This window comes from Castanea sativa, chromosome 10 (assembly GCF_040712315.1).
Source record: "Castanea sativa cultivar Marrone di Chiusa Pesio chromosome 10, ASM4071231v1".
In the NCBI taxonomy this organism is placed as follows: domain Eukaryota; kingdom Viridiplantae; phylum Streptophyta; class Magnoliopsida; order Fagales; family Fagaceae; genus Castanea; species Castanea sativa.
Window position 1 is genome coordinate 38,968,850 of NC_134022.1, and position 13,843 is coordinate 38,982,692.

A 13,843-nucleotide genomic window follows, 5' to 3' on the forward strand; every position below is an offset into this window, starting at 1 on the left:
TTCAGAAAGCTCACACTCAACACCCAACGTATTGTCTTGGAAAGCGACTTGGTGGCCAGAGACATTTTTTCTTGTAAGTAGAACTATTTTTCGGTAAGTGGCTAGAGATATTGATCAAAAGTAATCACTCACTCTCAAATGATTAGAATTGGTGTTTTGTAGTTAGCTTACTTTGCAAAATCTCTTATTGTAAATAAGAAATTTATGATTGAATTTCACTTAACAAAAAAAAAAATTATTGGTTTCTTAGTGAGATGATAGTAAAGAGTAATTATTACCACCGCGCATCCTTAGTGTGGTGGTCACTCCACAAGTATAAATACTTGTCGGGTGTGAGGGGCATGGGTCAAGGTTCAAGTCTCCAAGAGGGAGTTTCACACACATATACACTTAAACTATGCTAGAGTAGAAATTATATCTTGTATTAAAAAAAAAAAAAGAGTAAAGAGTAATTATCATATAACAAATGTTATAAGTTAGATCTTATTGTATTTATTAAATCTTAAAAAAAAAATTGATTGATTAACAACCTCACTCCTTATGCTATTTGGCAGAAAATTTTGACCTTTACAACATCTGCATTTTTATGTTAACAAATTAACAGGTTAAGAAATTTTTCTACATTTTTTCCCCTTTTCGGTTTATTACCATATTGCAATATGTGAGTGTGTGATTGCATAATATGCAGACCTGAAGTGCATGTCATAGTTCCAAAGATGTCAAATATGTTTAAAAGTTTACAGCTCCTTGTGGTACATAAGATTTTCAATTTGGTATTTATTTATTTATATATCCAACGGATCAACCCAATATGATCCTATAAGATCCAGTAAAACATAAGTTAGGGTTACTTCACATATATTTCTTCTTCTTCTTTTTTTTGAAAAAAACTTCACAAATATTTCAAAAGCATAAAATCATCCTAATTTTTGGATGCCTGTATTCTTTTAGATCCTGTACAAAGACGCAGGGTGGTAAGTACTAGCTTCTAGATGGCACATTGGAAAGCAGTGTGAATGTGTGATATTATAGAGTCACTAATATGACTCCACTTTGATCTAGATAAACTAGGAAAGAAAGTAAATCTAAAAGAATAGTACTATATGCAAGACATTTTCAAAACAAAATTTAAGTGACAAATTATTATTGGTTCTTTTATAGACCAACTTTGGCATTTTTTTTTACAAGCTATTAATAGCTTGCCACATAGGTTTTGTTATAAAAAATTTTATGCCCTTTATTGATTGTAAAATTTAAATTCAAATTCAAATAAAAGATAAATTTAGAAAGTATAAAAATTAAAATTAAAGGTAAAATACAATTAACACTTCTAATATTTGGGCTAATACCAACCATTCTAAGAATTTTCAAAACTATTCAACTTGCTCCCTAAATTGGTAAACTCAACTTAGGCCTTAAATTGTTACTTATTACTCTCTCTCTCTCTCTCTCTCTCTCTGTGTGTGTGTGTGTGTGTGTGTGTGTGTGATTAGGGACTAAGTTGGACTGTTTTAAAAAGATTTAAATCTAGCTAGTTTTAGCCCAAACATCAAAGTTGTAAACTATATTTTAGCCTTAAATTTAATTAAAAATGTAATCTACTGCTTTTCCAGTTATATACTCAAATGCTAACATCATCTTCTCGATTGCCGCTAGAAATTTGTCAGGATTGTAGCCTCCAAATTCTAAAAGGATTATTTATGAAGACTGAAGGTACTGAAATGGAAACAAATATAGAAATACATGATGACAAGTTTGGTGAACTCCCCTTGTCTCCTACGTTAACAAAGGACAATAAGGTATGCTAATGCAAAAAATTGTTTCGTGTACTAAATTTTCCTCTTACATATGGGTAACATATTTAAGGGCCAAAATAAGCTTTTACCTATTCCTCACAAACTTTCCAGCAAAATGTCTCATGTCTAAAACTAATTAGGGAAGATCCTGGTAGGAACTCGAGTACTTCAGGGAAGATCCACTTGAATTTTTTCAAGGAACTCGAATTCTATGAACTCAAGTACTTCACATGGAACTCGAGTTCCAGAATTTAAAAAATATATATATATATATATATATATATATATTTCAAAATTTTTTTAGAAAATCGAGTTTTAAATTGAAACTCAATTTTTAGAAATCGAGTTTCAAAATATGGACATTTCCTAATCAGTTGAAGATACGGGAGATTTTGCTGAAAAGTTTTGGCGAAATGGGTAAATGTCCATTTTCTCTCATATTTAAGATCCATATGTGAGACCTAATTTTATATGAAAATATAATATGATACTAGATACACCTTTAAATTTGTAATATTCAATCTAAATCATAAAATGAATCTATTTTAAAAAGAGACTATCATTTTCTATAATATATCTAGTTTATCGAATAATTTCATCATAGATGCTACTCTAAAAATTCATTGTAGGAAATCATCCCTTCAATTTAATTTATTTAATGTTGATTTAATGATTTAGAAATTGTTTTATTTTCTTGAGTAATTATTTAGCATTCATGGAGTACAGCGTACTATGTACTACTCATTCTTTTCACAAAATAATATGTCAATGACAACAAATCTTAATTCCAAATTTTTTGGGTCGACTATAGATTCTTAAAAAATTAGTTATGGTCAACCACATATTTTTTATCCCTCCATTCTATTTTATTTGACGTCATATTCTTTGCTATTTCTTAATTGATAAATCAATTTTTATTACTTCTACTAATGTTATTTTGGGTTTTTCTCCACCTATTTTCATTCCCTAGCTCAAATTGGATCAATTCACTCTTCATTTCTGGTGAATCAATTGTTCTCTTTTGAATATGACCAAATCATCTCAAGTGAACTATCACGTATAGACATCATTTGTACCTTTTTTTTGTTTTTGTTTCACTATGTACTCCAATAATCACAACTTTTCATATATTTTTTTTTTACTTTTCTTATAAAAAAAATTAAATGAATTAGTTAATGAAGTGCACTACAATTTCTTTTTTCTTTTTCTTCCCAAATTAATGTCTTTCATTTTGGCCCTTCAGGTTTTATTTATTTTTGGCCTTTCATGCTTGTATATTGGTCCTATGGTCTATTCCTTTAGTAATCTAACCTTTAAGTACCTTTTATATGTAACTATTTCACAAAATACTAGCTCGCTAAAATGTTGTGAAAATACAAGAATTTTTTTATTCTTTTAGGCAAAAAAAAAAAAAACTTATCAAGGATGGTCAAATTACTAATAAAAATGGACCTCTAAATGGTATGCGAAATTCCTGTCATCATAAAATAGAAATTTTATTTATTTTTTAAAAAATTTCCATATTTTATAGGATATATATTACTTTTAGCTTGTAAGATATATATTTTCTTTAGTGCTTTTTATGATAGGTGGGGCTTTAAATCTCAGACTTCGAATGTCACAAAGATAAAATATTTCATTGTTTAGAAATGTCTCTTCTTTTTCTTCTTCCTTCTTTTTTCTTTTTTTTTTTCCTTTCTCTTTGTCCCTTTTTCTTTTCTTTTTCTTTTTCTTTTCTTTTCTTTGTTTTTTTTTTTTTTTTTGGCATAGGGATGGTACGGGGTTCGTAGGCTTGCATTAGCACGAGACTCGTTTTCTAGAACATAACGATATTTAAAATAAATAAAAAAATTTTAAAACAATTGTTGCAAATTTGTTCCACAACCCTAATCCTAATTCTGTCCATTTTTCATCTTCATTTTTCTAAGTTGATGGATGCTTTTGATTCAAGTTGGCTTCAAGAAATGGGCCCACCATCAAAGGAAAATCCCCTTGCTGGATCCCCGACCTTGAAGAAGGAAGCAGAAAGATTGTCTCAAAGTGCCGCTAAAGGTGATTGGGATGAAGTCCAGAGAATATGTGAAGCAGCAAACTGGCTTTTCGATATTTCGATCACCAAGTTAGGGGACACAGTACTCCATCTAGCAGTCCACACTAAGCAAGAAAATATTTTTGAACGTCTGGTACAACAATTATCTTCGGAAAGTCTTCACGAGACATCTTTTTTGAAAAAAGAAAAACGCCAAAGGAGATACCCTTCTCCACGATGCAGCATCAGTGGGGAGCGAGAATATGTGTCGCATCATCACTGATTTTCATAGCGCAGAGTACTCAACAACGTTGCTAAGTGTTCGTAACAATGAAGGTGAGACCCCTCTCTTCTCAGCAGCACTTCATGGTCACAACGATGCTTTCCTTTACCTCCATTCTATATGCCGCCCTGATGAACGCTCCAATTACTGTAAAAGGAATAATGGTGACTCTATTCTCCATTGTGCCCTCTCTGAAGAACATTATGGTGAGTAAATAAATGTGAGCAAATATTTTAATTTTATGACTATTGGAAAGTTGTGCATGATAGGTTGTTAATTATTAGATACGATAGAATTATTAAGTCATATTTGCTGGTTATTGTGCTTGGCAGAAATGTCCTTAATAATACTTCGTCGGTATGAAGACCTTGTAAACCATCGTAATAATGCTGGCATGACCCCTCTCCATCTCCTAGCGAGTAAGCCTTCCGCCTTCAAAAGTGGCAGCAATTTCCGATGGTTTGAAAGTATCATCTATCATTGTAAGTACATGCTATAAATTTTTCCAGATTGATATATAGCTTATCTCATCAAGTCACTGATTTTGTCTGAATTCTTTTCATTTGCTCCTACGTAACCCATGCACTCCCTCATTTAATATATCAGTTTGAAGAAAGAAAAAAAGATTAGTGTCACCGGATTAAATTATCAGCACTTACAGAACTCAAGTTCCTTCAAATTTTTATCTACATTTATTTCCAATTTAATTAGTTGTTGCTATATATATATATATATATGAAGGGTTAATTAATATGCATATCCAGGGCTTAATTTCCACTCAAAGTAGTCTATGTATTATATGTGAAACCACAGTACTTGTTCTTTGACCTCTTTTCTGCAAGCATCCGTAGGTTCCCAGACCATTTGAAAGCTGGGACTTCTCAAATCTGCACCAGCGCCTATTGGGGTATAAAGTGACTAGGTCCAAAGACAAATGCATTGATGTTAATACTTTTTTTTTTTAGATGGTAGTTCATCCCATGATTGAAGGGTTGGCTTTAGAAAAATATAAAATATATGAAAAAAGCTGACATATTAAAATTTCTTTTGAATTTAAATATAACTTTTGCAATGTAAAATTTCTTGGGCGTTAAAGAAGCTGAAATCAGCTTCAAAGTTGTAAGCAACGGAGAAAGAGAGGAAAGAGAAAGATGCGGGTTTTGCGTAGGTATGAGGTCGAGAACTTGAGAGTGACGTTGGTGAGGGGAGAGGCCGAGAGAGTGAGAACTTTTTTTTTTCTTTTTTAATTTATTATTTTTCTTATTTTCATCTAAGAAATACATAATATCATAATGATAGAGAATAAATTAACATGACACTGAAAATGTTAAAAAATTAAATTGACATAATTAAAAAGTTAGAGGCCAAATTAAAATAAGATATAAAAGATTGAGACCATTTTGCAATACCTAATAAGTATTATGGGATATATATATATATATATATATATATATATATATATATATATATATATATATATAAAAGAGTAAAGATATGGAAACTTTTAGATGAAACATGTTATGTGATTCTTCTTTGTCCGGCACAATTGAAATGTTAACCGTAGAAAGATATTATAAATAATAACAACTGATAATGAATTATATTATAATGATTTCAAAATATAAAAATTCAGTAGAAGGTAATTGTAAAAGTTCATGTATTTGTGTGGTTTTTTTTTTTTTTTTGGTCAATATTTAGATATATTCAAGTTTTCTTTTTATTAAATTTTGTTTTATTTAATTTTCTTAGTTACTCCCCTGAAAAAAAAAATTTGTAGAGCTCCCACTGCACATTTGCAAAAAAATATATACAATATTGTATATTTTTAAAAAAATTATACACATTTTCGTGTCTATAATGTAGGTTTACATTATTAATTAATACAATGTAAACTAATATTTTCCCAAGATACTGGCATATTGTGGACACTAGTTAAAATAATAATATGCAAGATTAACACGTGTTCAATAAAGGTTATCATTTATCATGATGGCATGGCTGTAGACTATGTTCTTAGCCATGGGGTTATAATGTTGATCACAAGATAGTGAATCAAAGTCACCTACAGTATGCTATTATAGTGGAAGAGCATGACTAGAGAAGGATGTAATTTGATTGTGGTGACAAAAGCTGTGCATGTATGTTTAGTCATATTCTTACACTAACATGCATGTGTATGCATAGAGTAGAGTTTGCCATAATAATTATGAAAAAACTTACCTTGAAAACAATTTGAATGAAAAAAATTTCAATACTCTATTTAATAATTGATAAAACATTTCATGTGTGCTTTTACGTTACCTATTTAAAAAATCATGTGATATTTTTACTAATACATATGAATTGTTTAATGAATCACTAAGTAATGAGCTGACACATATCTTTGTCTAAACCAGCTTTGTGAATAGCTTTGTCCAATCAAATTCTGGTAGCAACAAAATTATGCTTAACTATAATATTATATATCATTTATATTGTAGTGTGATCAAGTAGAAGATGACGGAATGTGAGGGCAATCATACTGTAATCAGTGTGCATCACACACCCAATGTTTCCGCTGGACTAGTTATAAATTTATAATATATTCAACGTGAAGCCATTCATTTGGAATATTCAAGCTCAATAGACACAACCCTTCCAATAGTTATGTCTATTTAACAAACACAACTATTATAGTTATAGGTGGAATATTTGTTTTGAAAGGACTAGTGCATCTATAATTTTTTTTTATACAATATAAAAATTTTAAATGTAAATATGTATAAAACTCCCTCATGAAGACTTGAACCATAACCATTGCCCTCCACACCCCACAAGCACTTATACTTATGAAGTGATCATTGTGCCAAAAGTGTGCGGAAGTGGTGTATCTATAATTAAAATGCTTTGAGAGTGAGTAATATATTTTAATTGTTACCTCTGGGGGTGGTTGGCCTAGTGGTTATGGACTCATTCTTAAGGGTTTAGAGGTAAAGGTCTCAAATTCTAATCCTGTAACAGGAAGCAATTGGGATAAAAAAAAATAATAAAAATAAAAAACTCCTTACTTTAAGTTTATGTTCACTAGTGTTCTCAATGGGGCTGCATAGTTATAGCTTATTCAGATTCTACTCCTGCATGCCTAGGCCTAGCAGGTAAAGTATTACTATGGTCACGCCTAGGTGAAAGACGTCAACTTAAGTCGCTATCCCTACTTTTTTTTTCATAAAAAAAAAAAAAATATATATATATATATATATATATATATATAATAATTGTTCTTCATATTCTGTATCTATGGCAAAATATTTCTTGACAGATTCACAACCTCCTATCAGAAATCAGCAAAAAATAGCGCAATAAGAGTAACTAGGGAGATTAAAGTTCATTTCCTTGTAGTATGACCCGATCTTACATATCATCATCTTGTAGCTTGAAAAAATCATTTACAATGTGGTTTGTTACTAAGCTGCTTTCATTTCAGCATTTTCCACAACAGAGGAGGAACTAATTTCGCGAGCAGATGATCAGAACCTTGAAAAAGAACGAGTCACCCATGGAGGTAAACACCAAAGTGAGAAATGTACATTTAACATTATTAGTGTGTTCAAGTAGATAGAGAAAAAACTAAATGGACATTGGATATTAAAAAAATAAAATAAAATAAAAAATCCAAAAATGAAATAGTTATTCATTTGTAACCATCATTCAATTGTTTGGTTACCTTGTCATTGCAAGGAATAGTTAATCCTATGGAATGACTATTCATTATGTGTACTGAACCATTAATAATGACAATTTCATTAGGGATATCTTTTATAACTGACATCCTTAATTTTCATTGTCAGCATTTGAGAGAAAAAGTTCAAAAAAAGCAGTCGGCGAAGTTGATGCAGAGGACCCTGGAAGACGCCACTTTACCTGGGGAGGTAGATATCAAAGCAAGAAATGTTCACACTACAATATGTTATGAGAAAGAAAAATGATAACACTAATTGTGTGCTTGTGGCTAAGAAGTTTGAGAAAAAAACTTCCCCACAATTTTTATTTATTTTTCTGAGTAACTACTACCCAAATTCATTTTAGTGGTTTGACTAGTGATTCTGTTGCGATTGGTCTATTTAAGAGAATGAAGTTATGGATTGATAAGGATCAATTTTGTACTGTAGGATACGACTCACGCAATGGAGCTCGAGAGCATCAATTTCCATCTAATTACAAAACCTGCTGTTTGTTTGTAAAACTTGTCTTCAAGGCATTGCGATATTTATTTATTGGTATTCATTCACCTTCCACTATTTTCTGTTCTGTTTTCTTTATATATTTCCTTGCTCATATATTGGTGGTATATTTTTAGAACCTTTGAAGAAGGCAAAGGAGGTAAGGAGGACGAAGGAGAGGCACACATGGTCTATTCTGATCATGAACGAACTGTTGAAGTACGCTGAGATGTATCCGATTCCGCCATCAGTACGCAAAAGCGTAGACAAAAAGCTTGAAAAAGGTAACTGTCTAGTCCAGTAGTCCTAATTATATTCTAGACTTTTTTTTTTAAAAGATAATTACTATTTTTTTCGATTTAGAATTATTTTCCTATTATAAATAGTTTTATTTATTTATTTAGAGGTAATAACACTCCCCCTCTTGAAGTATGGGAGAATGACATCTCACCTCAAACTTAAAAAGAAAAAAAAAATACTTACCTTCTTTTAAAGCTTGAAAAAATTAACACTTTCCCTTTTTTTATTTATAATAATAACTAAATATTTTAAATTTCTTTAAAAATCTTTTTACAAAAGTTTAACCATGATAAAAAAAAAAACATAATTGATAAATTTAAAATAAAAACACACAATATATCAAGCACTAAAACACTTACAACGTCAAATCTCTCCATAACATGTTGAAAGCAAAAGTCATACTTAAAAATTTAATATTTTAAAATACACTTTAATTAAAAATTTAAAATAAGTGATTTTAATTTTGAAATTGAGGATAATTTTGGAAATTGACCTTTAAGCAAAGGGCAATATAGATTACAATATTTTAAATATTAATTTAACAAAATTTAGTCAAACAAATATCAAGTGGAGAAAAATTTATTTTTTCCTTCAAGTTTGGAGTAGAATGTCATTTTTTCAAAACTCAAGAAAAAAATGTAATTACCCCATTTATTATTATTATTATTATTATTATTATTATTATTATTATTATTATTATTATTATTATTATTATTAATTTAATTTAATTTAACTATTATAATGGAGGAGAAGAGATTTAAATCTTGCATCTTTTGGAAAAACTAAAAGGTGTCAAAACTTTTAATTGTATATGGTTTAAATAATTATTCATTATGTATATAATATTTAATCTCTTAACTTATATTACGATCTTTAAAAAGAAAATCTAGTAAATGAAATATGGGACAACAAAATTTTTTTTAGGAAGCCCAGATAAACATATGGAAAAAAAAACATAGCCTTTTATATATATATATATTACAAGGTTTAGCATTTTTTATTTATAAAAAATAAAATATACTTCCATCAAAGATTTACTTATCTACTTTTGGGAACATAGAACTTACCTACGTTCTGGCTTTCTTTGGTATAATGAAATATGCTTTGAATGTAAAGTTTTGTTTCAAATTAAGAATTTGAAAGGAAGATTTCACTTAGACAAATAAAAAAAACTAAAGAAGAAGAGGGTTTCACATTGCGTTTCGCAAAGAATTCTGTCATAACTCCGATTCATATGGGTTATACCCGTACACATCTTTATTCGTTGAAGGATACCTTCAACATTACTTGTCATTGTTATTCTTTGTTTTTCTTTTTTTTGGAAGGTACACCGCAGGCTGATGCGCCCGAGAAAATCAATACGAGACAATTGACAAAAATATGTGAAGACAAATTTCCCAGGAACTACCAAACATGCATCAACTTCATGCAATTTCTGTGCGACATGGCTCAAGATGGTAAGTGAAACGAATACGTACATTAAGAATAACTTTTTTTTTTTATCAGACATTAAGAATAACTTATCTTAAAGACATATCAAAATCAATAACATAACATGAGATCATGGCAACTAAAGATTTTGACTTATGTCAGGGAATACACTTTGTTTAATGAGTTACATTACATATCATATAAAACTAAATATAGAGGGAAAAAAACAACTGCATTATTAATCATTTACATAGATATAATACCTTTTTTTTTTTTTTTTCAAAACAAAAAGATAGAATACTTTTCATAATCCAAAGGGACACACACACACACATATATATATGTATGTATGTATGTATGTAGAAGGGAGGGGTTTGCTCAATAGTCAGAGCGCCATGGACCTCCTCCCTCTCCCCTGATTATATGCACATATTAAATTGATGAAAACAAAAATCTCATGTGAAAAAAAAAAAAAAAAAACTTTTACCCAACAAGTTTCAAAAGAAAATTATAAGAATGAAAATAAGATATAGAAGAGTGAAGGAAAATTATAAAATAGAGTTTAGGATAGGTAAAAAATAGATTATGGTACATTTTTGGCCTTAACGTTTGAATTTGCTTTCAATTTTACTAGTTATGATTTAAAAATTATGGTCATTTATGTATGATTTAGTTTTCATGTCAGTCATACCATCAATTTTCGTTAATAATTTGATCATTAAGTATCTTTCATATTTAATTATTTCAAAAAATTCTATTTGTAAAATACTGTGTTATGTAGGAATTTCATTGTCATAAATAAACAAATATATTATGGATATTCGGAATACTAACAAAAATATCCTGAAATCAAACATAAAATATCATATTGGAAGAGATTTAAATAGTCTTGTTGGTTAAATTTTTTTTTTTTTTCAAAAGTGAAGTATCGTGACAAAATTATGAAATTAAAAGGAAGGTTTTACTAGTACCAAAAAAAAAAAAAAAAAGTGGTTTCACATCACGCTCCACATAGAATTTTCTATCTTTTACAACTCAGGCATGATGTGCCAATATGTGTCAGAATATACCCATCCGTCCCATATTATATATGCCTTGCACACCATCTCTAAATCTTTGTAAGACCCTATGTTCCTTTATCCAGGAAATGGCCTCTGCAGTTTCATCTATTTCTTCATTCACCACAACTTTGATCCTCCCTCATAACATTCATACATGTACTTAATCAATTTCCTACATGAATAATTTTATAGTACATTTCTAGAAAGATATGTTCAATTATCAATGTATCAAAATGTCATGTTCATTTTCCAACAAAAATAATTCGAAGTTCAAGATCTGATTTATTACCAAGATTTGGTTATAATTGAAGTTAAAATTATTGTCTTATGCATTGACAGAGAAAGAAAAAGAAGGAGAAATTGAGCCTACAGATGTAATACTAATGGCAGCGAAGAATGGAATTACTGAAATGGTTAGAAAAATCCTTGAAATTTATCCTGTGGCCATGTATGATGTGGATAAAGACCAAAAGAACATAGTGCTATTGACAGTGGAGCATAAGCAACCTTGTGTATATGAACTCCTACTCTCTCTTAAGAAGAAGAAATTTATAAAAGAAAGCTTATTTAGTGAAGTGGATAATAAAGGTAACAGTGTACTGCATCTTGCTGCAACAAAAGCGGAATTTAATTGGCCAGTTCCAGGAGCAGCATCCCAAATGCAATGGGAAATCAGATGGTATGAGGTACGAGCCCAAAACATCCAAGTTTAAGAGGACTTTTATTTGTTGTTGATATATGCTACGAAATTTCTACATATGACGTTTACTTCGTGATAATTTTTCTTTATCATTAAATCAAAAAATCAATTAGTTTTTGGTAAGATTCAAACCATATATCTCATTTAAAGATAAAAGACTTTACCCGTAAAACTAACTAAATTATTGCTCTTTACGAGATAATTTTTTTTTAAATCTTAAATAGTTAATGTTTATCTCAAAATTTTAAATTATTATCAAGTATATCAACTTGCCATTAATATGAGTCCACCATTGACATCAATTTTTTACCTACCAATATCAATTTGTCACCTAAAATTTATTATGAAAATATTGTGAACATAACATTATTAAAAAAAGTTTGAACTCCCCACTAACTAGGTTTAAGGATAATTAAGACAAACTATTTTTCAACATTTGATTTTGTTATAAACACAAAGGGGGAGATATATTTTGTATAAAATTTTCAAAATTTGTTTTTAATACAACTAGAGAGAGAGCACGTCGATCTTGGATAGAGGACAGAGACCACCACTTAACTACAGCATGTTTGAAACTACTATATCAGGGTTATCAATTGGATCTTGCTCTTAGAAAGAAACAAATTAATGCGTTCCTTAGCTTCTACTATGCTAGGTCTTAGGTTCAATTTACAACCATAGATGTAGTGAAAGTATGAAACAATAATTAACCTTGTCTTTCCCTTCTCTTTTTTGTTATTTTTTGTTTGTTTGTTTGTTTGTGGAACACAGTACATAAAGAACTCCATGGAAAGAAGCCTCCTTCCTCTCCTCAACAAGAAAGGCCAAACCCCAGAGGAGATTTTCACCAAAACACATGAGGATCTTGTTAAACAAGGAGGGGATTGGCTTAGCAGCACAGCAAATGCATGCTCAGTCGTAGCAGGTCTTTTTGTCACAAGTACCTTTTCCACGGCAACCAACTTGCCTGAGGTTGTTGAAGGAAATAAACACAGCGAGGCATCCAAAATTTTCGCCAGCTCATCCTTTGTCTCCTTCTACACTTCACTCATAGCAGTGGTCATGTTCCTTTCAATTCTCACATCTGGGTATAGAGAAAAAGATTTCCGCCACGCCTTACCATGGAAGCTTTTGCTGGGTTTAACAGCATTCTACATGTCCATAGCTTCTACCTTGGTATCTTTCACAACCGGACATTTCTTCATCTTTAGGAATCAACTAAAATTTGTGTCTTCCACCTCGTATATAGTGACCTACGCTCTGGTAACATTGTTTTCTATGGCAGTGTTTCCACTCTACTTTCATTTGGTGTGGGCTACCTTGAAGAAGGTGCCACAACGTAAATACAGAGTGAGTATTCCTCATTGGCTTTCGGAAGATTAACTAGTATTTACTTTCCTATGTTCTTCAAGAGTCTGATGACTCAGGTTATTAATGATATTGAGACACTTTCTCCAACAATATTGATGCTGGACTTGTACTGTGTGTTCTATTTCAATAAAGCAAAACATATTCATTTGAGTGAATTGAAAATTATCTACCTTCTTAATTAAGTTGTTGGACTACAATTTGCTATTGGGAGTTCAATTTGTCAGACTGTTCTATTTTTTATTACCATTATAAATTTAAATGTTGTGAATTCAACTTTATATATATATAGTTTGTAGGAAATAAAATTTTATAGAGTTGGTCAGTTTCATTTGAATTTGTTATATTAGTCATTGTTCAAACAAATATTGATGCTTTAACATGTAATTCCAATGCTCACATCTTTCTGAGTAATCTAGCTACCTAAGCTAGTTAGAAATAGGGCCATAAATAATTCGTACTATTTATTATGAATAACTAGAGCTTGACTTAAGAAAATATTCGTTCATGTTCATATATATTTAGCTAGATTACTTAGAAAATATTTGTTTATGTTCAACTTTATATATCGTTTGTAGAAAATAAATTTTATAGAGTTGGTCAATTTCATTTAAATTTGTTATATTAGTCATTGTCTAAACAAATATGTTGATGCTTTAACATGTAATTCCAACGC

General features: G+C 30.1%; 1 protein-coding gene across 2 annotated transcripts; it reads left to right on the forward strand.

Moving 5' to 3' along the window:
* The first annotated feature begins 1,656 nt into the window (after positions 1-1,656).
* On the forward strand, positions 1,657-13,374 carry LOC142611715 (uncharacterized). 2 transcript variants are annotated; one of them, XM_075783825.1, is made up of 10 exons: positions 1,657-1,799; positions 3,725-4,314; positions 4,441-4,590; positions 7,572-7,661; positions 7,936-8,016; positions 8,257-8,364; positions 8,445-8,591; positions 9,933-10,064; positions 11,439-11,785; positions 12,571-13,374. In XM_075783825.1, the coding sequence occupies exons 2-10, from the start codon at positions 4,089-4,091 to the stop codon at positions 13,180-13,182; spliced, it is 1,893 nt and encodes a 630-aa protein (XP_075639940.1). In that variant the 5' UTR covers positions 1,657-1,799; positions 3,725-4,088; the 3' UTR covers positions 13,183-13,374. The 2 variants fall into 2 exon arrangements, with proteins under 2 accessions (XP_075639940.1, XP_075639941.1); XM_075783826.1 differs by lacking the exon at positions 1,657-1,799 and having other exon boundaries at positions 3,599-4,314.
* Positions 13,375-13,843: the final 469 nt, after the last annotated feature.

Coding starts and splice junctions, on each gene's coding strand:
- LOC142611715 (XM_075783825.1), top strand. CDS start 4,089: ATGTGTCGCATCATCACTGATTTTCATAGCGCAGAGTACTCAACAACG. Junction 8,365..8,444: donor ATTGCGATATTTATTTATTG/GTATTCATTCAC, acceptor GTATATTTTTAG/AACCTTTGAAGAAGGCAAAG. Junction 11,786..12,570: donor GGGAAATCAGATGGTATGAG/GTACGAGCCCAA, acceptor TGTGGAACACAG/TACATAAAGAACTCCATGGA.